General features: G+C 40.0%; 3 protein-coding genes across 4 annotated transcripts in view; 1 reads left to right on the forward strand and 2 right to left on the reverse strand.

Moving 5' to 3' along the window:
* LOC140940293 (potassium voltage-gated channel protein Shal-like) overlaps positions 1-27,328 on the forward strand; it is a 399,369-nt gene that overhangs the window by 61,350 nt on the left and 310,691 nt on the right. The window lies entirely within an intron of this gene.
* The window catches only part of LOC140940297 (apoptosis regulator BAX-like), a 276,596-nt gene that overhangs the window by 16,262 nt on the left and 233,006 nt on the right, over positions 1-27,328 (reverse strand). The gene's annotated exons all lie outside the window — the stretch shown is intronic.
* LOC140940111 (uncharacterized) lies at positions 35-25,785 on the reverse strand. The gene is made up of 13 exons (XM_073389004.1): positions 25,461-25,785; positions 16,096-16,265; positions 15,515-15,722; positions 14,777-15,232; positions 14,150-14,324; positions 12,523-12,606; positions 9,873-10,209; positions 8,546-8,825; positions 6,807-7,140; positions 5,974-6,057; positions 4,879-5,082; positions 3,616-3,849; positions 35-3,143 (listed from the first exon to the last, which is right to left on the reverse strand). Exons 1-13 carry the CDS (start codon positions 25,621-25,623, stop codon positions 2,369-2,371), a joined length of 3,504 nt encoding a protein of 1,167 aa, XP_073245105.1. The 5' UTR covers positions 25,624-25,785; the 3' UTR covers positions 35-2,368.

A 27,328-nucleotide genomic window follows, 5' to 3' on the forward strand; every position in this document is an offset into this window, starting at 1 on the left:
GACAGTAACGTAAGAAACAGTTTTTACTGCACAGTGAACATTTTAATCACATTTAATTGTAGAAATGACAAGTGAAAATTAAAAGATACTTTTAGATTATAAATCAGAACGTAACGTAACAAAACATAGCCTAAATAGAGCATGCGAGTTACTGTTTTGAGAAGTAAAGCTGCGTCACGCAAGATCCCTACCCCAATCCCATGTAAGAAAGGGGAATCCCCATAGTCTAATTCGTTGAATTACACGGTCATTAAACGTCGGGTTACAAGTCACAGCACAGTGATTTTGATTAACCGCACGTTTGTAGTACAGTCGACTACCGATAACTCGAACCTTCAAGGGAAATCGAAAAAAGTTCGAGTTATCGGGAGCTCGAAGAAAATAGCCGACAGTAACGTAAAAAACAGTTTTTACTGCACAGTGAACATTTTAATCACATTTAATTGTAGAAATGACAAGTGAAAATTAAAAGATACTTTTAGATTATAAATCAGAACGTAACGTAACAAAACATAGCCTAAATAGAGCATGCGAGTTACTGTTTTGAGAAGTAAAGCTGCTTCACGCTAGCCTGTGACAATCAACATTAGCCTCCACTAGTAAACTATACTCCTACAACACGTTAATAGGAAATCCAAAATTCAATGTTTCGGACTCCAGTAGACGGCTTTTTTCCCGACTTTTTAAGGGCTCAAAACATGGTTCGAGTCATCCAGGGTAATATTATATAGAAAATGACCTGAAGGGAAACGAAAATTTGTTCGAGTTAGCGGGAGTTCGAGTTATCGAGGGTTCGAGTTACCGAGGGTAAAATTGCAGTAAATGTATGACGGAAATCCAGGGGAAATCGATTTTGGTTCGAGTTAGCGCGAGGTTCGAGTTATCGGGAGTCGACTTTAGTGTTTAAAAGACAATTTCAGCCCCTGAGACGAAACCTTACGGAAACGTTTGCTCCTTACAGTACCAAAATAGTGGGGAAGGGAAGAGTGGGGGAAGTTAAGCTCATATGTTTGGGAAGCTATGATGATAAGCTTGATTAGACGCTGTTATTCTACCGTACTGGCAGTACAAACCCTAAATGTGACAAAATATCACCAACAGAGAAGAAGTTTGTGCTATTGAAACATACGGCATCAGTCCTATCACAGTTTTTGCCCTGTGGAAAAACCACCCGCCAAAAAGCGTTTTGCTTGGAACAAACTGGTTTACTCGTTGTTCATACGTAGCTTTTTTGTGCTTTTAATCGTCGTACATGTAAACAAGCCTTCAGTTTTGAAAAGCCCTTTAGGATCCGGATGTACTTGTAAAATTTATCTAAAATCAGATCTAAGGCTTCTTTGGAGAAGAGGCATCAGCCACAAAATCACTCCCTTTTTCCTACCATGTAAAGGATTGCAAATGTGCAAAACTCATTTATAAAATTTTTTAATCAATATCAGCGCTTGAAAGACCTATATATTTACCATATCCAGCAACAAGTTGTGCTTCCGTTGTAAAATAGAGCTGCTGTTGGAATGAAACCCTGCAAAACGTGACTGACTGAGGTGGGTTGACACGCGTGACTTTCTCGCACTTTGCACGGGTCATGTCAACCATAAAACGCCTTAAACACACACGATTTTCAAACTATGGCCAATTTCCGTTATTTAAAATGTCACAAAGCGACAGAAAACAAAACCAGATAGCCTGAACAAGAGGTAAAACACTGGTAAAAGGGAAGAAAAGGCGCTCTAGTCTTGCTTCAAGCTCACGCGTTTTTTCGCCGCATTTCACGAGCATATTTTAAAGCGCTGTTTCCTTGCCGCTCCTTGTGATGTCGGTTAAAAATAAAAAAGGTTTAAGAATGAGACTCGCTTTTATCTAAGTCCCTCTGAGTAACGCCCTTTATGTTATTAATACCTCGCCTTAACACCAATAGGTAGATTCTTAACACTCTATAATTATTTCTAATGTAACTAATGAGGAGAATTTGCATTAGAATCAACATAATTCATCATTATGTTCGATGAACTAGTGATTTTTATAAACAGAAACTATTGAGTCTTTTAAAATGAGACCTAGAGACACTAAGTGTAAATAAAGTTCACCACGTGTCTGTCCATCCAAGGGTTAACCCTTTAAGCCCTAAGACTGATCAGCATCAAATTCCTCCTTGTATTGTCAATGCTTTGTAAAACAGAGTGGTCATGAGAATTACGGACATGATCACACGAGATGAATTTGCTTATATTTTATCAACTTCTCCCCACTACTCCTGTAGGAAATGAATAGGGGCAACAAATGATAATTCAAGTTTTGATCTTAGGGTTTAAAGGGTGAAACAAAAGGGGCTGAATTTGATTCGCACACCCATTTTGTTGTATTGCTGTTAGAACAAATTGCTGTTAGGAGAAAACGGCCACACTGTCACCTCTCCCCCAGAGGAAGAGGAGGAACTGACACCAGAGGGGTTGAGGAGGGAATGTACGTGGGGAAGTAGGACCTGGGGTCTCGGAGGCTGATTAGCGGAAATCCCAGAGACGTTTAGAGGCACGAATGGGTTGTCTGTGCTCTCGGAAGCAAGCATCCTCGAGATCACTACTTGCTGGAGCTCTTGTGCGGACATAGAGGCCGGATTTCCGCCCTGTGTCGGCAGGGGTGGGGTATTCAGGGGCCCCGTGAGCATACGTTGATGCATCGAATCACCCGATATTCTCACTGTAGATGGAGGTGGCTGGGAATTTTGCACAGCGTTGGTATCCAAGGGGGCGACGTACCCAAACAAGATGGGGATTCTTTGAGCTGCGGAAGAACTGGTGACGCCTGGGTTCAGCGGCGTTGTTGCATAGAGGTTGCTTGGTGAGTTCAAAGGCGTACAAGACGTTTGACCAACTTGCGACGCCGATGGCTGAGAGCTAGGGACAGAGCCTGGTACAGAGGTGGACGATGAGACTAGAGCATCAGCGGTACTGTTGCTTTGCGACGTCTGGACATGAGGCGTGTCACCAGGCGTCTCTGCATTTTCTTCTATACCAGTTTGACGGGGAGGAAGAGAAGAGGGGTTTGGTGCTCCAGCTGCTTCAGATTGAGGAACCTCCGAACTTGTCCCAGCTTCAGGCAGAGTTGTTCCACTTGTCGATTTATTTCCTTTCCCCTTCTTTCTTCTATAGGCAGGAAGAGAGAAGAAAATTAGTAACAACCAAATCAAAATCAAAATTTAACAGGCGATTGCTTTAAATTGCTTGTGAATTTTGTGCAGCAGAAGGTAAGAGTTGATTTGTTTTGTCCAGCGTTCTAAAGACACTTATTTGGTGTGGATACTTGGCTCTGTCCCTTAGGTATGGGCATTAAGAAGGCTCCATTAACAACTAAAAAAGTACACGATTACAACCCTACTCTACAGTGCGAGCAGGTAAACTCTGCATAGTCGCCAAAACAGCCGTTATTTGTCTCGTCATGCCACGTTCTTCTTCAAAAGAATTTTTGGGAAGAGCGTTGCGTAACAAGACAGGAAACGGCTACGTAAGGGGCTAAAAGACACTACTGTAGTTCTAGTTCAGATTGGCTAAGAGAGTGGCGTGAGATTGTTTTGGCCAATCATAAAGCGCTTGTTGAAAGCGACCCGCAGTCACCTACCTTGGTCTAGCTTCAGCATCGTCGTTATGCCAGCGTTTGAAGTGTTTCTTGAGATTTCCAGCCTGAGCGAAAGACTGACCGCACTTTTCACACGAGTACGGTTTATCCCCTGAATGTGTGCGACAGTGCATAGCTAAACTGCTAGGACACAGGAAGGCTTTGCCACAGAGACTGCAGAAAAATTTCTTCTCTCGCTCCTTCTCTTTGGGCCGCTGTTCTTTGTTGTGCACATACCTGATTAAACATTCCACAAAAATTACTGAGTAAGTCTTAAATAAGCCGCATTCTGGTTGAAAAATCATATGGTTCACACCATTCCGTTTGGGGGGCTTTAGAAAACAAGAGCTGTGAGAGATGTAATTTCTTCTACTCTTTTAGTCTGTTCAGCTGTTTTGGATATACATTGTAGCGGGTCGTTCTCCCACCACGAATTTTACAGTTTTATTTTTATGTCCAAGATTTCCACTCAGGTGGTTTGTGTAAATGGTAAGCACCGCAGGAACACCGGAACACCCCGCAACGTCCACGTAGAAATATGTCAAATCAATTAAGACAAATCGAAAGAACGGAGTATTCCGAGGTTTGTTTCGGAGTTCCTGGTTTTACAACATGCCTTGACAAACCTCTTCAAGGGGCGAAGCTTGGATTTTTCAAGGGGGGGGGGGGGGGGGACACAATGTGTCACACCCATGGTACTGACATGTACATGTCGTCATCCACGCAATGTTCTACTAAAGGAGACACTTTTTTGGATGAGCAGTGAGCGTGGGGAAGGCAAGAGCGTACAAAACAACTGCAAAGATGACTTACGAGACGAAAAGGACCTTAAGTGGCTTCTGCTAAAATGCTAGATTCTCCTTTTAATTGCCTTGAATATGCTTGTTCATCAAAGGAAGAATTAAGAATTCGATAAGGAGTCACGTAGGGCGTATTTACCACCGTAAAAAAGATTTAAAAAAAAAAAAAAAGGTTTCGAAAGGTAGCCAGAGCGAATCGTCAAAGCGAAGGAATAGTGGGGTCTCTAAACCAAGACTAAAGTGGGAAACTAAGCGACGGGTAACTCGTTGAATGAAAAGCATTCATTGATTTCCGTGTTTCAGTGTTGCTGTAAGAGACCGCAAACTGCTACATTTTGGCTAGAATGCTTAAATTATTTTAGAGGTAGCACATCCACGTAGCGGGGCCACATTGGTGGAAAGCAGGTGCTCTCACACATACGTCGCATATTTACATTGTAGGCCTTCTCTCCGTGTACACACTTACCTGATATGCTTAGTAAGGTTGCCAGGCTGGCTGAATCCCTTCTGACACACGCTACACGCATATGGCTTTTCTCCTGTGTGGGTCCGTACATGAGCTTTTAGGTCCGAGGGACCTGGGAACATTTTGTCGCAGTGCTCACACGCATACTTCTTGGCACTTCTCGGGTTATTAGGGCGACCCTCAACCATCGGACAGCGTTTACACCTGAAAATTGCACGGAAGAAAGGAACTCAGTTTGCTTGAACTAGGTTGAAATAATAACTTGATAGGTTGGTTGTTTCGTTTGTTTAATAAAATTGATCGACTGATTGAATGTTTGATAGTTGTGACTTGCTCACTGATTGGTTGAGGGACTGATATTATACCGGCTGATTGATTAATACACAAACTGACTTCCTGACGACTGACTGAGTGCTAGGCAGACTGACTGATTGACTTACTGACTGACAGAATGATTGGCTGCTTGTCCTGCTGACTGACTGACAGCCGATTGACTTGACTGTCTGACAAAGCAGGCAAGCGTACGCAAAGGAGAAAATTAATGGAAAGACAAGAAAAATAAAGGAAAGAAGGTTAGCGTGACTGATTCGTTGACTAAAGAACTGCTAAAATTCGATCTAACCTTAATGCTCAATGCGTCCCGGATTAACGGAATGGATCACACTCTTAAGTTAAGTTCTCTTTCCGTGTGTTCGTCTAATCACATTTCTGAAAAGCGCTATCGTGTACGAACCTGCGCACAAACGCCACTCTATCTCTACTGCCTAGGTTTTTGGCTGACCTACTGAATGATTAATTTTGACACTAGATGACTGACAGGCCGAACACCTGATCGAATGTCTGACTTACTGATGACTGACTGATTGATCATCTAAGTGACTGGCTGACTGACAAACCGTCAACACAAAGGACCGGCTGACGAATCAGAAAGGACCGTCGAACAGACTACCTTCCGAATCGTCTGACCGACTATCCAAACAAAAGTGATTTGATGGAGTAACTGCAAAGGTTGCATCTATAACTGTGATGATCTTTTTTACTCTTAGTATTTAATTCAACAATTTCTTTTTTCGACAAAGAGTAGCCGTTGACTACCTGATGTGTTTCCTCAGACCAGACTTTTGCACAAAATCTTTCCCGCAAAGGTCGCATTTGTATGGCTTTTCCCCTGTGTGGCATCTGTAAAAAAGAAAGTTAGTTATAGTCGTATTTTATAACCTTGCTAATTTTCTGTATAGAATAAATTACAGACAAGGCTGTGAGAACTGCTAATTACTCTATTGACCTGGTGAAATAAAAGAAATTAAACTGAATTCTCATTTATTTACCGCCCTTGTTAATTCGAGTTCTATTCCACCAGAAAATTGACCGCAAAACTGTATGTACATAAGGGCAATTTTTTTATCCCATGTGAAGAAACTCATAAGACATTTTAGATAATTTCTTTTATTTAACACGCACTTGAAACGAGAAAGAAACTTGACCGAGTTAACAAGCGCAAAGACTACTGGGATCGTTACTGGGGACGCGCCGGTCAGCTATTGGCCAATATTTTCCACTGTCTCAGTGGTTGTTACCTCTGCGTCCTGCGTCCCTGACAAAAAAATCCCCAAAGACGCAAAATATTTCATGGCATGTGTCCCGTAGGACGCAAAGATCGATCGATCGATCTGAACGTGTGTTTTTGTAGAAATATTCTGTTCATTACTGTGGCAGTTATTATGGCTGTTGTTGAACGTTACATAAAGGCCCAAGCATTTTCAGTGTTGGATTCGTTGTACTTTGAACTGGGACTTGATGGTTCTGGACTGGGACTAATAATTTTTCACAATCTGAGTCCCAGGACTCACCACAACTATTTGTAACAATATCACTGCACTGTCGTCAGTAACAGTCCCAGAATTCTACCAGGGTATGGAAGCTCTTACCTAAAATGTACCACGAGCTGATAGCTGGTGAAGAATATTTTATCACACTTTTCACACCTGTGGCCCTTGGGCGGGGGGCCAGTATGGTCTGTGTGCCTTCGTCTCGTATGTTTGGACAGATTTTGCGACGAAACAAACGTCGCTCCACATTCTTTACACATGCAAGGCTTATCCGACGTTCCTTCATGTGTCTGAACATGCTCAACTAATTCGGGCTGGGAGTTGAAGGTTTGTTCACATCCATCGAAAAAACAAGGGAATTTGTCGCTTGTGTACTTCTTCTGGACTTCATCTTTATCAAAGTGGCTAGCATGCTTATGGCGCCACAGGTGACCTACAAGTCAAGTCAAGACTAGTCAATTTTATTTAGGCGGAATGGCCCTATCAGCACTTAGCTGGTATCAACAAGGGGCCTGCGTAAATTACGACTAAATAAATTATTAAAAGTCAAATCTCTCTCAACGGACACCTCTGTAAGATGGACACCTCGGTTAAACGGACACCTAAAGTTGGTCCCTACCTTTCTTTACCTTTATTGACTCCCTATAGGATGCACGTCACTCTTAGACGGACATTTAGTGCCGCTCCCACGGTTCAGCGCATGCTCATTAATTCGGTTACTTCTTTCCAATTTATTATTAATTCCATCGGTTAATAATCACACTCACATGTATCTCAGCGATCTCAGAGTGTATTTCAAAGTAGGATTGTATTTCAGAGGAACCTGAAGTAGGATGGAGGAGTACTAAAATCGCAGAAAAAATTAGTGGATTATGCCAGCACTACCAACGTTGAATTTATTGTTGACCCGATGGTTTTATTCCATGGTTGATTAATTTACAGCTATTTGCAAATATTTAAGTTGATCAAGTGCAAGTGAATGCCAAGTGAGTGTGCAGATTGGTTCTTTGACAACATTATGACATGATCATATTGCTTGCATAGACGATACAGCATGTCCCGGCAGAAAAACAGCATTTTCATAAATGAGCATGCGCTGAACCGTGAACCTGTCCCTTTAAAAGAAACTCAGTTACGTCAGTAAATTAATATGAAATACTAAGGGCTTAAGTGAAGTCAAAGAAGGTTCTTAAAAATGGAACGCGAAATTACCTTTATTTATCCACGATAGTTTTAGACTCATATTTTCTAGCAATTTCAGATCAGCTAGATTTAAAATCTTCCCAGGGGTGCATGCCCCCGGAATTTCCCTAGTATGGTCACCTTAACAGGTGCGGTTCCCCACCCCCCTTTCTAAACCCTGCTCCGTGGCCCTGGATTCCTCTCAAACTTTTAAGCGGCTTCAAAAACTCTCTTGCTGTTTTATTCATTATTCTCATTGTATCGAGTCCGAAACCACTTGACCAACCATCACGTTAGACTACGAGTAGTCCCCATTTTTCCTCAGGGATAGTAGAGCGAGCGAAACGCGCGTGAAAGTGACCAAACGCGAAAAAAGCGAGACGCGTTGATTTTTCTCTCTCGCCACCGCGTCTCGCTTTTTTCGCGTGGGTTGATTCTCACGCGCGCTTGCGTTTCGCTCGCTCTACTATCCCTGAGGAGAAATGGGGACTACTCGTAGTCTACCATGACGTTCGTGTTTTAAGCTGGTTAATCGTTACTCAAACAACAATACCCACTAAAACAAATCTTTCAGATCAAGCTGCAATGTTTTGAAACATGAGAAACTTAACTGTTGAGAAGCTGGCTTTTTAATTATCATCAGTTAAAATATTTACCTCGTTGAGTGTAGGTTGCATCACAATATTCACATTTGTAAGGCCTCAGTCCCTGGTGTACTGATTGTACGTGAACCGCTAACACGCGACTGTTGACATAAACCTTGTTACATGTTTCACACTTTACGGGGAGATTCGAGCGTCCCGTCGACTGCTCTGACCTTGGAACTTTGTCATGAACACTCTTGATATGCCGTGTTAGGTGCGTCTTTTGAGTGAATTTCCAAGAACACTGTTCACAATGAAAAGGCCTTTCTCCAGTGTGGCTTCTTTGGTGACTCTGTGGAAATTCACGTAACGACAACAGAAAAGCTGAATGAACTGTGGCTGCTGTCGCCGTCCATGAACAGCTGGATCTTTTTTCTCCGAATTTCATAAACAGTTCTACACGTTCATAAACAATTACTGCACGTGCGTTGTTCTTAATTTTGGTTTTTGTTTTTTATAGTGCAACTGCTATAGGGTAGCTTTAGACCTCCAACTGCCGAGTACAAAGTTATTGTAACGTTGTAAGAAAAATGTTCTTTTCTTTGCCCCTACATGTAATACATTCACCTGAGCGCTAAAAAACATAATTTACTATGTGCCGATGTATTCAGCACGCCAGTACTAATTGAGGACACTGTTTTACGTCTCCTAGTTGAAGACAGGACCGCCATTTCTACTTGGTCATCCGAGCCGCCTGCAGGGCAAAGGCAGTACTTTCGTCCCAAGTAATTTTCTGAGTATTGGTCCGGTCCCGAGAACCGAGCAAGTTGGGTAGGGGTTAGTTTCAAGGAAAAACCAAACCCTATACTTTTAAAGCTTTACAGCGAAATTCGTTGTATCGCGCTGTGCGTATTGCAAACTTGGGTTTTTCTGTTCCTTCAATCGTTTTAGTGAAGGCGGGGTTAACACAAATCACAATGCAACGTGCTCGCCCAGCTTAATTGAGAAAGACTCTAGACTGCTTAAGAATAGCGAAGGAAATCGCGATGGTGAGTGGATTTTTTGTCGAAGGAAGGAGGCAGAGGTTGCTTTATTCTTGCAAGTGACAAGAATAAGAAAAAATCAGAAAAGTCTGCGAAGCAAAGTTAACTCGTCGATTATTGCCCGAAACAGGACGATCACAAAGCAACGAACCTTGAAACACGAAACAAACAAAACGGATCGAAATCCACCAATCACGAATCAAAAACCATGACCTTTTGAACTCGTGTAAGTAAACATGTGTTTCCTAAAAGGCCCGTTAAGGTGATTGACGGAACAGAAAAACCCAAAATTGCCTCGAAGTTTGCCAAACGCACACCGCGATACAACGAATTTCGCTATAACTAATCACACAAACCTCCAAGGCCTTCTTAGAGTGAAATTTCTTCTCGCATCCTTCTTCAACACAGCAATATTTCTTTTCCCGCGGCGGCCCCGAGCTCGGAACATAACCCGGTAGATGCTTTTTACGATGTTTGTTTAAATTACTGCGCGAAGAAAACTTTTTGCCGCACTGAGGGCATTTCAATGCATCGCTTTCGCTATGGGTCGTGATATGCTCCTTCAGGTACGATTTCTGGTAGGTCTTGTGACAGACGGGGCATTCTTCTTGATTCTCAGGGGGCCCGTGTCTAGTATGCTCATGCCTAACTTTTATGTTGAGGTTTTCAAACTGTATATCGCATTTCAAGCATCTGCGAAAAGAACCACCAAAGTAGTTTTACTATAGTAAAAGGCGTTACTGACAATCTCCTATACTGAATAAAACTAACAGTACGAGTGTGACCTACATTGTATGCTTTGGCAAGCGTGGCCTGGGATTTAAACTCGGGAGCTCCGAGTCCCAAGTCCGGAGTTCTAACCACTCAGCCACGCTGAATTTTAAGTGAATAATAAATAAGCCAGACTTTTTTAAACTGAATTTTATGTAATAATACCAAAATTCTTCTAATCCACAAGTCTACTGTGCCGACGCAGCACCATGCAGCTGTATACCAATATACAAAACCAAATACATGTATCCACTGACCGCTGATTTGAAGGGGAAGTGCCACAGAGATCTGGTTCTCATTAAAAGACCGATAAAGTGTTTCCCACTTATTTTCAACTGCCCTTACCCTGGATGGTAGAGATTTTTTTCCTCCCTAATTCCTAATAGTTCGTGGCGGAGCCGCGACAGCGAGGGAAGCAGCACCGAGAGACAGGGCTCAAAGTTAGCGACTAACTGGTCGCATATGCGACTGGATTTTTGGTTGTGCGCGTAAAAATTCCTGTGTAATCGCACCTGTGCGCCGTAAAACCCAAAGCACAGTGCGACTGACTTTCTTCCGACTATACTTACGAACTCGAACTACAGTCGACTCCCGATAACTCGAACCTTCCAGGGAAATTGAAAAAAAGGTTCGAGTTACCGGGAGTTCGAAGAAAATAGCCGAGAGTAAGGTAAAAAACAGTTTCTACTGCACAGTGAACATTTTAATCACATTTAATTGTAGAAATGTCAAGTGAAAATGAAAAGATACTTTTAGATTATAAATCAGAACGTAACGTAACAAAACATAGCCTAAATAGAGCATGCGTTTTACTGTTTTGAGAAGAAAAGCTGCTTCACGTTAGCCTGTGACAATCAACATTAGCCTCCACTAGTAAACTATACTCCTACAACACGTAAATAGGAAATCCAAAATTCAATGTTTCGGACGCCAGTAGGCGGCTTTTTTCCCGACTTTTTAAGGGCTCAAAACATGGTTCGAGTTATCGAGGGTAAAATTATATAGAAAATGACCTGAAGGGAAACGAAAATTGGTTCGAGTTAGCGGGAGTTCGAGTTATCAAGGGTTCAAATTACCGAGGGTAAAATTACAGTGAATGTATGACGGAAGTCCAGGGGAAATCGATTTTGGTTCGAGTAAGCGCGAGGTTCGAGTTAGCGAGGGTTCGAATTATCGGGAGTCGACTGTAGAAAGACGGGGTATGTTTAATTGGTCTTTTCTCCCAATGGATTCTACGAACTTGAATGTTCTTTTTCGTTTCGGTGTTTCGTTTCTTCTGTTTTCTAATAAACACCGCTGACACATGCAAATATATGCTACGACCGAAACACGTACTTTTTACGCAATGGACGATCATGTCGAACGTTCAGTTTTAACGTCAATCAAAACAAAACAGTGCGAATTAAGAGCCTTTTTCCAGGTAAGAAAGTTTTTTAAGTCGTATTCCAGTAACATGTAAGTCATTGTGCATTTAACAAATTCATCAAAGATTAATTTTCATTCTCGTTCGACACACTCATTGTTGTCAGTTTTGAATTGTTTTTTAAGCGTAAGTTTTCGTTAGTCACAACTGTACTGTCAAAAAGAGAAATTAGTACTAAAAATCACAACGGTATTACTACGTAGCAAATCGGCTGTGTTTTATCAATCACAGGTCTGAAGTAAAAGTAACAAACTGAAGATGACAAATAAACGTGGCACTGTTAACATTTTCTTTTGAAATAGATGCTCCCAACATTATAAACTGTGCTCCTAAAATTTTCAGCTGTGCGCCTAAAAATTTACATTATTATTCCGGTAGCACAAGTGCTCCCAAACTCAAATTTAAACTTTGAGCCCTGAGAGAGCTTTCTCAAACCTCGCGCACGGGTTATCTATGTCCTGGGCATTTCGAGAACAGACCTCTGGAGCCAGGGTAATCTGCCCTTAGTTTGGTAGCAAAACACTACGGGCCCAGGAAAAAAAATTGCTCAAAACCACAAAGCATAGTATTCTGTCCCCTCGAAGAGTGAATTGGATGCTCTTCTGTTGTTTTTCAGGGGCGACAGTACTGACTACGGGGATTGCAGCACTTAGACGCATGTACAGTGTAAAATGGACTTACACGCAGAATACACGCGAGTAAAATCTGGGGTGTTTCTTGGTGTTGCGGAAACAATTGTTGCTTCAAAATTATTTTGTACTCTTAGCCTAGGTGTAGTTTGCACAAAAGCCTGAGACAATTCTTCTCCTTACCTCGGTTGGTGATCAGTTGGAGGAGAATTCTGATGGTCTTGAAGTTGTGTCAGCTCCTCAAACTCCTCATCACAAACATGACACCTACCAAACACAGTTCAATTAAATTCTACATTGTACAACTGGCTCTTTCACTATTAAGAAAACGGAAACGACTAAAAGAAACCAAACAGGATAAAAGTCAACTTCTGCAAGCTTCAATATAAAGTATAATGTACTTTAGACAACAAAATTACGTGATACAAATAGACAACTTGGCGTGCCCTTGTTTTTCAGATCATTGATTTGTTGTTCCCTTTTTTGCATTAACTTGAGAGAGAATCATGAGTACAATCTCTAGGCACAGGAGATTTTTCTTGGGTGGACTACTGTGAATATTATTGGTTGACAGTATTTATTATGATTGGACAGCATAGGGAATTAAAGCAGAAGGGATGTCAGAAAAAAACAATTAAGCATTAGCCCACGAAAAGGGAATCAGGGAGTCAAGTGAGGCAAAGAAAAAAATCTTTGAACCTCAGTGAAAATCAAACTCACGACCAACAAATTAAATTGACTGTTATACTGCTGACAGATGGGATCATCATCATCATCATCATCATTTAAATTATAAGTCATCTCTTTGTCTTCACTCCCTATCAAATTACAACCGCCAGGGGTTTCAATAAAAGCCGGTTACCGGCGGTCTACCGCCGCCTGTAGGACCTCTTACCGCCGTCTGTTTGGATTTCATTAATGAAAATAAAAAGTGATTTAAAAATAACAAATACAACAACAACGACGACCACTGAAATTTTGAATGAAAATTTGAAAATGAGGTTTGGTTGTGTAAGAATATTAGTAGAAAGAATTTTGTTGTAAAGTTTATATCATTTTATTTTATTCTGAAGAGTTAAAAATCAGTTTGTTGCATGCATGTTGGTACACTTGAATGAGTAGCAGAAAAGTTGTACTTGTTTTAAGAAAGGACTTCAAAGAAATTACTGCCTAAGAGGATATCAAGTCTCACTAAGAGATATCTGCTATCTGCCTAGAAAGGTATTCAAAATGTACCTTTTTGTATCAAAAATTTAATAGTTTTTTTAAAAAAAATCCTGCTTTGTGGTCAATAAAAATACGCATCAACAACACGCTTTTTGATGCCCAAAACGCTGGAAATCGCATTTCCGAGCTTCTAGATTTCAAATTTTTCTGGGGGAGCATGCCCCAGAAAAATCTAGAAGCTCGGAAATGCGATTTCCAGCGTTTTGGGCATCAAAAAGCGTGTTGTTGATGCGTATTTTTATTGACCACAAAGCAGGATTTTTTTTAAAAAAAACTTACGGCCCCTTTAGTGGTCACAGCCGCCTATTAAACCCTCAGTGGCCGCTTATAACTAATGTTATTGAAACCCCTGCAACCGCCTTGTTTACTCTGCTCATCTCATGGATTACTTTTACAAGTTCCTCTTGTTAACACTGTGTCAATTTCACAGAACAGGTATGTACCAAAAACATAGAACAGGGAAGTAAGAGTTTTAAATCCACTAAAAAAGCTTTTGTTTCTTATTAGTATCATCATCATCACCATTGCTATTTTCATTGTATTCACTGTATTATTAAAATTATTGCAGTAAAATCTTTCATACTTGGGCTTTCCTCCACACTTGTGTCTCTGAAGCAAAGAGGCATTCTTATAATCCATTGTACATGTACCACATTGGAATTTCTTGGAAAGGCATTCCCTGGAAGCTGAGTGCTCTTCTGCTTTATCTTTGTCCACGAACTCCTCCAAACAATGAGAGCAACAGTATTTGGTGGTATCTAAAATGTTATTAACTATAGTTAGACATTATTTAAGTTGTTTTGTTACATGTAGAGGGTGAAAGTCGTTCGTCTTCAAAACGTTAGTAAAAGTAGACACAAGGATGTGGTCTAATAACATCAAACCTTTGATGACCTAGCCTTACAAAACAGCTAACCTTAATTTTGTGAAACCAACACTGGTTTCCCCACGAAGGATGTCTGAGAAATGACTGTGGAAATTCCATACTCATGACGTGTAACTATGCAGACCTGGGTAGTGCTTCTGATTGGTTGAAGCAATTTCCCTAGTGGTACAACCAATCAGAAGCACTACCCAGATTTGGGCACTGAAACGTCATGAGTATGGAATTTCTGTGGTTATTTCTCAGACGTCATTAACATGGATAAGTCTTAAAAGGTCAGAAAATAAAACTCAAATTACAGGTAAAAATAAGCCACAACAGAAGTACCTGCACCACCTTCAGGATCAACAGTTGTCACTTGGTTAACCTTTGGTCTCTTTTTCTGGCGTGTTCTTTTCTGGGCACTCCCCCAGTTTACATCTTCAGCATCACTGATGTTAGCCTCGCTATCATGCTCGTCGTCAGTTGTGTTCACTGGGGTCATCCTCATACTGTCCTTCTCCTTCTCCTCCTCCTCCTCCTCCTCATCATCATCATCATCATCAATCTCATACTCCTCATCCTCCTCCTCCTCTTCATCACCATTGTCATCATCAGTTTTGTCTTCTCCCTCCAGAGTACCACGATCACTTCCTTCTGTCCCCATATTGACAACATCAATGTTTTCATCATCACCCTCATTGAAGGGTTCAACACAGACGCTTGTTAGGTCCACCTGAACAGCTAACTGGTTACCAGTTTCATCTGTAATGTAGGATACAGCTGGTTTATTTTTAACAGTCCCTGAAAAACAAAATAATTAAACAACACAAACTTTTAGTATTTATAGGATTGGTAGAGTCTCACTGTAGCCTCCATAGTAACCTTTTCTGTGTGCAGCCATTCATCAAAAAAGCCATTACAAGAGCAAAAACAAAATTAAAAAAGAAAAAGAAAAAAGAAATAAAAGGGGAGGTGGAGGGAGGGGGGGGGGGGGGGGAGAGGAACTTCCTACTCCACCCTTTTTCATTTCTTTGCTCTCCCTCTCCCCCACTTTTGCCCAATAACTCTCTACTATAACTGTACCTTTTAATGAATCAAACAAGGCCATCAGTTCTTCACCTGCCTTGATATCTTTAATGGCTTCAAAGCACACCCCATTGGAAGAGTTATATGCCACAATATTCTGCTCCCTTTTTGACGCTGCACTCTGTAAACGACTTAGCCAGCTACACTTGTCTTTTTCACCCTTGTGGGCATAGAAATAATGTGATTTCTTTTTGTTATCTCCAACCTACATGAACAGTAAAAGCACAGTTGGTGACAAAAAGATACAAACATCAAAAGATATAGAACAATATGATACCTACAAATTCCATTGCACTGTAAAATAATGAGCAAGGAGGGGTAGGGCTTTAAACAACAGTTGTCCAGTCATCTGGGATTAATAAATAAGATTTTCTGCTGGGAAGGTACATTTTTATTTAGTTCTCTTTCCCAATGAGCAAAGACTTAGAGAGAAAAAAAACAACTAGTCATAAAGCACATTTCCACTGTCAGTAATACTAATAAAAAATGAATACATTTAAATTCATGTACATGAAGTTAATTATCTCACATTTACACTGTAAATGTACTGTAATAGGCAGTAGCTATATTAAACTTACTAAAGATACTAAAAAGTGCATTTTGTCCGGAGATTTCATCTTGCTAACTATTCTTCCATTGAATGGTCCAAAACATTTCCCTTCCACTATGTCAATGTGTGCCATAAGCCCTGCCCTGCGCAGCTCTGGAGGAAGATGAGCATCTTCTGGCTGGTGTAAAGAAGAATTGCCTTAAAAAAATCAAGAACAAAACAAAAATCATTTCTCAATCAGAACAACCAGTGATTTTGATACCGCTGCATCCTGCATCCCTGATGCATAAAAATCCCCGAAGATGCAAAATAATTAATCTTTGCAAAATACGCGTCATCAAACAACAGCCACAAGAACAGCCATACTGCAACAGGATATTCTGCAAACCCATCTTCAGATTCATCAATAATTGATGGATCTGAAGATGTTTTTGTACAATATCCTGTTGCAGTGCGGCTGTTCTTGTGGCTGTTGTTTAACGACGCATATTTCTTTTAGTCTTTCTTTTAGTTGTGCTTGACAATAGAAGGAGTACATTATTAAATTATTTCAGCAAACTGTAATACAGAGTTTTGGAGTCTGTCTTCAGATTAACTGTGTGGCTACATTAACACTCAGGGACTAATAATATTATTGTTTTCTGAACAGGGACTCATTCATTATGGACTGGGACTCATGATCTTTCTCCAGATGAGTCCCAGGACTCACCATAACTATTTGTACAAAATCACTGAATACCTGTTAAGAACACCACAGTCTGTATATATGTACCAATTATATATAATACAATACGTTCTGCACTGAACTATGAAAATACATTATTGCCCCCACAGGGATTTCGCACAGAAGGCGAAATTCCCGAGGAAGCACCCTAGTAACTCACGTGTATATTAAGAAAAGTACTTACAGTTGATATATACAGTCAGTATACCAGAAAAAATCTTGATTTGCTTGAACAGGGGCCGCAAGGGATCAGTAGGTAATGATGACGTTTGTATTGTTTGTGCCCACAAGTACAAAATGGTTAGGATGACGTAAAGACAGAAAATCCCAAAGGGACCGCTTACAGTCAGTAGGTAGATTTTGTGACATTGAATTATTTATTGTGCAGTCATTCTTCGATACTCTTTCACGTTACATGTTATCAGTAACATACAATCTGTGGAGCAGTTGTTTTGAAAGTTATGGACCAAAAGACACTCATTAAGCACAGATGAAGGTCATAAGGTGCGTACAACTGTGTATATATATAAACACTTGGAGAGTTTGTCAAATCTGTGAATGGAAACCTTGCCAGACACTCTTTCTCTCTCTTTGAGCTGAATAAGACTCAGCCCCAAACAAGCAAGACCAGTGAACAATGGCTAGCTTATCACCAGCAGAAGGATGGACGATTACAGAAATTTGTGTTGATCAAAGCTCTGTAAATCGAACTGAAAATGTGCAAGGAACCTTGCGTTTCCTGTATTTCCCTCACCTATTGTATGGAATAATTAATGTGTGAAAAACTTCATTACGAATCAGTATATTTCCAAGAGCTACACAAAGAGCAAGAATACTATTGAACGACAATATACAGAGTGGGGAGCAGCTGTAGTGTCAACTATTAGCACTATATAAGTTTCAGGTCAAATTTAATTCCAGGTTAAATTTTTTTTTAACCTAGGTTGATTCTCAATTTCCATTGCCCTTTTTCCTAATTCATGATAATTAGGGCTAGGAGACAAAGGGAATTGAGAATCAACATAGGTGAAATCAAAATTAACCTGAAATCAAGTTGACCTATATACAATGTACAGTGTGTACATGTATTAAACAGTACGCACTGGATTCAAAAGCAATTTAAATTTAATATTACTGGTAACTGAAATTTAACACAGGATTTTTTTCTTTTCCTTGCATGTACATTGTAAATTCTGTTATTTTCGAATCCCCCATAAAACACTCTGTTTGCCCCCCCCCCCCAAATTTTGCGTAAACCATCGTTTTCAAATGCTCCTGCGAGTACTTGTACTGCATTTTCCAAAGAGCATTTAAAGACTATAATTTATGCAAAATTTGGGGGGCAAACAGAGTGTAATATGGGTTATTCGAAAATAGTCAATTTCATGTAGTTGACTTCCATACAGTGGAACCTCAATTTACACTAATTATGAGCACAGGTACAGCATACATAAGTAAGTCCTCAGCATAATTAGTGAGTTAAAATCTTTACTCCATTACCCCTTGAACTGGCAGATTTCTGGGAAGGAAAAGGCAGCTTAAGGTACTACCAACACAGAAAATTATTGTATGGCATCAATTTTAATAGTATCATGTAAAAATTGACCTAGGCTGTTTTGGGAAATATTTTCCTTGAAGCTAACATGCATTTAGTACCCAAAAACCAAGTATCCTATGTTTGAGAATTTTTTAAAAATTATGAGTTGACAAAACTGCCAAATATCAAGTTTTTCACTACATATCTACTCCAAACAGAAGTAATATAATTATATAAAAGCCAGTATAAAATATTGATCTAATGTCAAACAAGGTTTTGACACCAAGCAAGCATAACAGTAGCGTGAGAACTACCAAATGATGGCTAAAACCTTTGACAAGTCGACACAAAATGGCACTAAAATGACAATTTCCACTTTGAGTTACCTTTCAAGTTTATGAAACCAGCTCTTTTTGTTGACAGCATCACACACTTTAAAGTACAACAGCGTGAATGTTCAGCCTTGTAGTTACATTTTTGGGGATTTTTCTCGGGAATGGTAACGTTTTTTAAACGCGAGTATATATTTGCATCAAACTATGATGCAATACTCGATCTTACTCTTCTATTGCCATTTTTAAACTTCATTTGCTGTTGAGATTGATAAAAATTAATATCGAAAAATTGACCAAAATTGATGATACAGACATCAAATTGTCGTCCATTTTGTTCCCTTTCTAAAGCGAGTCACCACAGGTCACCCAAGACTCAAGCAAGAGCACGCTGGCCAAATTTTTCTGCACACCCTTTCTGTTCGGACGAATTCGTCCGATTGCTTGTCAAAGGTTAATATCAAAATATCTGAAAAAGAACCCTGATAACGAAACCTAATTATAATGAACAAATTTTTCCAGTCCTTTCATTGGTCCTTCGTTACATTGACGTTCCACTGGGGGCGAATGCACTGAAGGAGACCATTGGAATCAAGATTTAACATGTATTGATAACCTTGAAAATGGCTGTTTTTGCAAAGTTTTTGGCTTTGCCAACCTCTTTGTTCCTCATATAACATTCTTTTACAGAACCAGTGGGGTGGTTAATTAATCATTCTCTTAGTTTTGTTCTTGCATGTATACTGCACTTTGTATCCAGTATGCATTACCCGTAATTTGACACAACAATAATTACAGCTGTACATGTACAACTCATTGGTTCATTGTTTTGCAAGGCAATTCCTATGTGTCCATGTAAAACCCCATTACGTGGCAGGGCTGTATAGAAGGCCTTTCAAGTAAAAAGTGTGGTGTCCGCTTTGTCATACAAAGCAGATGGTTTGTTACAAAAATAATGTACAGTATACATGTAAGCATAACGATTATTTTGTCATGGGACAATAGTATTCCATGATGTTTGCAAAATTTCAGCAGCAGATCTCTATCTACATGAACAGCTGTATCAACATTTTAAATGGAAAAAATTGCAAGGTAATTGCAATAACGTTAAATTTATTATCCAGCACACCCACACCTGGTAAGGAAAGCCAGTGGATTACAATCTTGCCCTAGACATGTAGTTCAGTCGACTCCCAATAACTCGAATCCTCGCTAACTCGAACCTCGCGCTAACTCGAACCATTAAATCGATTTCCCCTGGATTTCTGTCATACATTCATTGTATGTAATCTTTTGCATACAGCTATTTCGAGAAAGGTTGTCGGAAAAATGTGCACGCGACAATCCCGAAAGGTAATATGGGATATGATCAACACGCTGTTCCTGACGACTGTAGCTGTCGAAACTACTTTTGTTGCTTTCCTTTAGCACTCGCAAACACATTTCCATGGCCTTTCGTGCCAATTCTTTCAAATTTCTTTGAAAAACAGAGAACTCAAAACCACCCACAATACCTTTCAGAATTGTCGCGTGCACTTTTCCCGACAACCTTTCTCGAAATAGCTGTATTGTAACAGACACTTTATCCATTCAAGAAAATGATATTCATTTTACCAGTCTCTATGGAGAGATATGGAGAGATTTGAGTGGACCTGGGTATTTCAGAGGTAATTCTAGTGGGAAAAGGGGTAACAAAAAAGGTTTATTCACTCAAAGGGAGTGGCCATAGCAGGGCTTCTGATATTTCGCGCGGTCGCGGACCCGCAAAATTCAGTTATTTCCGCGAAATCCCACGAAATTCCCAAAAAAACACGAAATACCGCGAAATCCGCCAGAAATATTTCCAAATACATGTCGGCAAAACATATTTAATACTTATCTGGGCTATTAGACCTGTTCTATTCACCTCAAACATCCAAATTTATCTTGAAACTTCGTCACTGCAACGAGTAAACAACGTCTCAAAACTACCAGGCGTTCTTAGATGAACGTTGCGAAAAACTGGGCACTAACCATAATGTTAACAGCTTTAGCATTCGGTCATTTCTCGAGCGAACTGTTGTTGAAAGAGCAAATGATTATCCCTGTTAAAAAAACGTTCAACAAATGCTGGTCATATCGACGCAAAATTGATCGATTTTAGCAAAATTTGCCAAAAAAATTCAGCGAAATCGGCTGTTTTTTACTGATTGTTTCTTAGTGAATTTTCCCCCCCGAAATTTCCCGTGAAATCGGCCGATTTTTCTTAGAATTTGCCCCGAAAATCCTTCGAAATTTGACTTTTTTCCGCTAAAATCCCGCGAAATCGGCCGATTTTCCTGCAAATTTTGACTTTTCTCCTGCAAAAATCCCGCGAAATCGGCCGATTTTTGAGCGAATTTTGACTTTTTTCCCGCGAAAATCGGCCGATTTTTCCGCGAATTTGCCCCTGAAAATCCCGCGAAATTTTGCTTTTTTTTCCGCAAAATATCAGAAGCCCTGCCATAGGGAGTTGGACATTTCAAATGCTGGAAGGAATGAATTTGTTAAAAACTTTGTCACTTATATGTACAATGTACTTTGCAAATTAAGTATTTGTCCTAAGATTAAACCAATTCTAATGATGGACCACTCAAAACTGCATGTAATACTCATCACACAATTCTCTGTTGCGACTCTGTAATACAGTTGAACCTCACAGCAATGGCTGCCTTGGGGGCAGAAGAAAGTGGCCATTGTAGAGAGGTTTTAAACGAGTCAAGGTAAAGATTTTTTGTCCACCAGGAGGAAAAAAAAATGTATTTACATACGTAGTGGCAGTGACAGAGAATGTAAATACTTTCCTATAGGTATGAACACACATGAGCCGTTATGGCATTAATTGACCCTATTGTTGTTAGGTATATAAGGTCATTCATCTCAACTCTCGAACTATCAGCTGCTCCACAGTTGTAGCTGCACACCCATTCCCGTGTCTTAGTCAGGAATATAAATGTGACCTCTCACACGAAAATGTTCCTTATGGTTTGCCGTTTTCGCATGGATAGTCATGTGCATGCCATGCATTAGCCGTTTGAATGAATTGGGCATTTGTTCAAACAACTCAGGCCATCCGTGCAAAAAAATTTGCATCCATTCAAACGCCTCAGGCTATCTGTGCGAAAAAAAATTGCATCCGTTCGAACGGCTTGGGCTATCCGTGAGAAAAAAGGTGTCATCCGTTCAAACAGCTCGAGCTATCTGTTCAAAACAGTAATTATTGTCAGCCACGGATTCGATTTCACTTGAGCTGTTCGTGACTTGGTTACTCGGGCAGGAGTCACATGACAAACCTGTCAAAAATGTAAATAATTTGATACAAGTGTTGTGTTAACCATCCTAATGAATTGTCATGGTTCGTGTTCTGCTGAATAATGATCTTGGCTTTTATAACATTCGTTTATTGTACACGTTTTATTCAAGACTAAGCTTAAATAAGAAGTTCGAACAACTCATGGTTTGACCTTTTCGTATGCAAATATCAAACGATGTCAATAAACTTTTCCTGTTCATCTGATCATTAAAGATGCAAACGCAAACTCATGTGAGTTAAGTTAGAAAGCAAATACTCTCCATTTGGCCGATTAAAACTGTTGAATTTCAATACGTTCTGTGTTATTAAACCATTATAAATGTGACCCTTCACGCGACTTGGGGGCTTATCTAAATTTCACGCTATGCCTATTTTCACGATCCAGGCCGTGAAAGTAAGAAAAATTTTTGGAATGTGAGTGAAATTTCTCTTTCACGCCGTGAACACGCCGTGAAAAATTCACGGCTACCGTGAAAATTTCACGCATTGAAAAAGTTTATAATGGCCGTGAAAATATTTTATGCCGTGAAAAATTTCAGTCACCGTGAAATTTAATTTCACGCCGTGAAAATCTTCCAACAGTCAAAATGAAAATTAATGTAGCATTGTTTTCAAAAGTGTACTGTTTAGATGTCATGCAAGCCTTTAATTGCCCAGATGAATGTAACATGTACTGGTCAGTACTTTTTGATTTTTGATTTTCGGCAAAACAAATGAAATCGCTAAAAAAAAGACACCGAAGATCGCCGAAGATAATCAACAACTGCATGATTCCGTCTTTGTATTCTCTAAATTTACAACCAAAGTATCGTTTAAAATTTAAAAGAATTTTAGAAGCTTTTATCTCTTCCACGAAGTTATGCAAATGCTAGACTCGGTGGCGACAAGATGAAGAAATATGTAACGCATGTTTTGATATTGCGTGATATCTTTTGGATTTATTTCATTTTTACCCTTCTGTTCAGATCGTTGTAACGGCGAAATTTTGAGTGTAACATTTAGCAATGAGACCAGGAACTTGAAATGGAGCATGATAAATCAAGTAGAGTTTGCACGTGTGATGGATGATGATGGGGCTACAAAACTGCAGATAAGATCAGTCACTTCACTGCAATGCGCGTCGACACAGACGACAATTATCCCGGTTTTAGGAATGGCAGTAATAGTTAGTCTTTCCGCAAAGAATTTCGTTAGGTTTCTTGAGTGAAAACCTTGCCATGTGTGGTTATTAACTAATCGTCTCTGACATCGACATTGGGAAAATTTGCAGGTTGAGGAGAAGAAAAAAAGAGAGCCAAAGGTCACCGACTGTTGCAGTTACAGACAATGTAAACAATGCAAATTGCCATGAAACACACGCAGTTCCGGTCGTGCATATCTAATAAAATACTTGCCATGAACACATAAAAAGTATCGACAAGAAAGTGTGACTAGTGTGATTGTGATTTGTGGCTTTACAGGCCTGAACGCGGAATAGTCTGAATACGCTTTTTCTTTTTTTTTTTTTTGTCATGAGCTATTTTTTGCGTGGGATCAACTTCCACAAATTTAGCTTGACGTGACCAGGTATTCTCATTTTTTTCCAGTTCGAAAAGGGGCGAGAAAAAACACAAAACAAAAAAAAACAGGTTAGATTTCATTCACCCCCGACATGTTTCACGGCGTGAAAATGTGTTCACTCTTAATTTCACGGCGTGAAAGTTTACACCGGTTAAATAATCACGGCGTGGAAGTCTTCACTGATCTTTCGCAACATGATCAGTTTCACGCCAAGAGTGAAAAATTCTCGCAAGGAGTGAACGGGCGTGGAATTTGAAATTCACGCCGTGAAAACTCTAATTCACGCACCGTGACCGTGAAAAAAATTCACGGTTTTTAGTGAAATCCATAAGCCCCCTTTTCGCATGAAGGGTCACAAATAATGATATTTGACAGAAGCCAATTCATTTCAGTATTGCTATCGCTTACGGTACATGTATATTAGTTGCTATCTTGTCATCTTTTACGAGTAATCATGTCAATCAGATTGTTGTGCAAACAGACTAGCAAGCATCCATCGAATGCGTTGTGTTACTTTCCACAAAAGCAAAAGACCGGAATCACAACGACATGAATAATCAACAAAAAATAACTAGATTAAACTGCAGGAATGGTGGTGACTGTCAACTGGGACAAAGAGAAAGTTGAAGTGGAGATATGCTTTGTGTATGGAACTTTCATCACAAAAACAACGTTTATTTTGCAGTACTATTTACACAGAGTCATTATTATTTGTCATTTACATGTCAGTTGCATTACACATTGTAGAAATGGTTGCATGACAAAATGTTGCTTTTTTTAACACAAAACAGCAGGAGACACATGCAGACATTATGATTTATGTTTCTCCGCAGCGAAATTGCGTCATTTATTCTTATTTATAAAGCTGCAAAGGCACTTGTTCCAGAATGGTGATTAAGATAACATTATAATTTTCTTCGGTCGTCTGACTGATCGACTGTATCCGTTCAAAAATAATATTATTTTCTCCAGTTGTTCATCCTTTAAAAAATACGTTCTTCCGTTGTTTATCTGTTCGACCTTATCCGTTCAAAAATTTTTGTTAGCAGTTCATCCGTTCAAAAATTTTCGTTAGACATGTATCCGTTTGACTGCATCCATGCAAAAATTTTCTTCATCCGTGCATCCGTGCAAAAATTTTCTTCATCTGTCCACCCATTTGACTTTTCTTCATCCGTTAAGCCATTCTGTTTCAAATGGCTTGGCTATCCGTTTCTCAACCGTGTGCTTGCCGTGCGTTCATTCTTAAGGAACGTTTTCATGTGAGAGGTCACAAAGAGGAAGAAGCCATTCAATAGAGGTTCGACTGTGTTAAACACAAATGTACATCTAAGAACCCCATTAAGTAACTGTACCACATGGTATTTAGTCCCTGGCAAACCTATTACACCTCTGCACCATGGGTTTCGTATATAAAGTTAGTTTTTCTTCCCAACAGCATTTTTAGTCTCTTCCTTCAGTGTTTCAAACACTTATTTCAGTATTCCTTCCTTCAGTATTTCATACAAATTTTAGATTGAATTTTACTCCATACAAACACACTAATTTTCAAGCATTCGCGAGTGCTGTGGTATTAGCACCGAGTCTGGGTGTCCTGTGCTTTGAATATCGAATGAAGGTCCTCAAATTTCACTTAATTTCGTTCTGATTTGCTTCTACTTTCATTATGGCCTACCTGAATTTGAAAATATCTATGCAAAAACTCAAATTAATAGCTTAACATAGAGTATTAACACTAGCTTTGCATTTCATAAAAAATTTGTGGCTCCGTTGTCGAAACATGATCCGAGAATTCGTCCGCCATTAGCTCGAGAATATTCCATAATTCCGAACAAATTGAGGGATTCCGACAAAGACAGTCGTCGTACTTTTGACTTTCGCGCCGTAGTTAAAAAATCCTAGACCATACCTTTTTTATTTTTCCCTTTCTTTGAAGGAAGTGTTCGTTTCTCCACTGGACTTTGTAATCTCAAGCGCTTGCTGGAAGAAGGCCGCGAGCTTTCACGAAGCAAACGATCTTGAGACTTCCGCTTGGATGCTCGCTGATGTGGTCTTGACTTCAGCCGAGCCATTTCATCAAACCACTGAGATTAGTTCCCGTCTTAAAAGGCTTAAAGCGAGATATTTTCATTAAATAAGATGAAAAAAATAGAACTGCAGAGCTAAAAGAAGCGAAACGTGATCATCCACACCCGCCGAAGGAGCGACGCCATAAGTTCATACCATTCCGAGGAGTCTCCTTGAATGATCACGTGATAGGTTATGAACTCATGGGAGGGAGGGGTGGCAAAAATCGCACTCTGGTCGATAGGGTTTTTCAGGGTAAATAAGTCCCAAATTTGTGCATAAACTACGTCGCCTTTAGCAAAGATTTGGAAAAATTACCACCACAGCTGTATTAGAAAAATATGAAAATTTGTTATGATGACGGTTGCAATGTCATCAGAGTTGCCATGGCAACGAAATGACGACATTACCTATTTTACTTGCAGTCGTATTTCCTCGAAATAGAAGGAATTAGAACCTAAAGTTACCTATTCCTTACTAAAGACCCCAAATCAAGTCTATATGCCAATTTTTAGCCAATTTGGCGAGGTAGTGTGGCAGCGACTTTTCAATATAGTTCGACTCACTTGCAGACAACTGCTCTTATGTACCCGAAGGAAGGCTAGGGATTTCTAGATGACCGTTCCATTCAGGAATCAGAAAAATTCTCACTTTCGTAAACCTTTAAATTGTATCTAAAATTTGCGGAAAAACAATAATAAGGCCCTGGTAATTTCGAAAAGACTCAAGTTGCCCTAGGATGACCGAACAGATATAAATTTGATAGCGCCGATTAGAATGTACAAACAGGGGCGGATCCACGATTTTTTCAAAGAGAGGGTTGTAAGTATGAGAGTTCAAGGCAAACGTCCCAGGGCAAAAGGAATGCGGGAGGGGGGAGGGTAATGTTTGAATATGTCGATTTTCTTCATTTTCACTTCAGACTGGTATAAATTTGTCAAATATGAGACACTATCATTAAGGACCGACTAAGAGTACAGTGCAACAACGATAGTTGTTTGATTAAAAAGGCGGGTAAACAAGAGACAAACAGACTAGCTTGAAAGAACCTTCTTGGATGAGCCTTTACAAAGGCTTGCTGGCATATCTCGTCTACCTCTAGCTACCTCGAATCTCTCGGAGTAGTGCGTGGCGATCACTGCGAGATCAGAGAATCGCTCTTCAGGCATTGTTGACCTAGAGTAGGTCTTGATTCATTTCATTACTGTCAACGATCGCTCAGCTTCTGTGCTTGTGATCGGTAGTGTGCAGGCAATGACCAGAAGACGATGGATGTTTGCGATCTTCATCGCAAACACAAGTGCTAATAAAAGGTTGTCTGGAAGCTCGCTATCTGTTGGCTGCCAGAGTGTTTGCCATCTAAGTACCACATTCCCAAGGGATTTGGGAAATGGATTGTCTTTCTCCCAGTTAAGAGCACCCCTTCTACTTCATCGTCCAGCTGCAGTGCCTTATTTACCATAATCGATGACACTAGACAAAGCAAATTGCGGGCGTGGCGATCTTCGTCAAAAATCCACCTTGCATTTGGATGATTAAGGAGTCAAGAAGAGGAATAGCGAAAGCCATCTTGTAATGATCGATTGCACTGAAACGTATATTATAACTCATTATTTTTGGTAGGAAAAAGGGAAAGACATGGGAGATGGGTAGCCAGACAAGTTTGAAAACTTCCCAAAGGGGGGGCGGACGCAACCCCCTCAACCCTCC

This window comes from Porites lutea, chromosome 6, assembly GCF_958299795.1.
Source record: "Porites lutea chromosome 6, jaPorLute2.1, whole genome shotgun sequence".
NCBI lineage: Eukaryota > Metazoa > Cnidaria > Anthozoa > Scleractinia > Poritidae > Porites > Porites lutea.

What these genes read in the sequence shown, in the direction of transcription:
- LOC140940111 (XM_073389004.1), bottom strand. Translation starts at nt 25,623, where the DNA reads ATGGCTCGGCTGAAGTCAAGACCACATCAGCGAGCATCCAAGCGGAAG. An exon ending in TGCAACCTACACTCAACGAG is followed by an intron (nt 7,141 to 8,545) that starts GTAAATATTTTA and finishes CTTGACTTGTAG; the next exon opens with GTCACCTGTGGCGCCATAAG. An exon ending in CAGCTCGTGGTACATTTTAG is followed by an intron (nt 6,058 to 6,806) that starts GTAAGAGCTTCC and finishes TCTTTTTTACAG; the next exon opens with ATGCCACACAGGGGAAAAGC.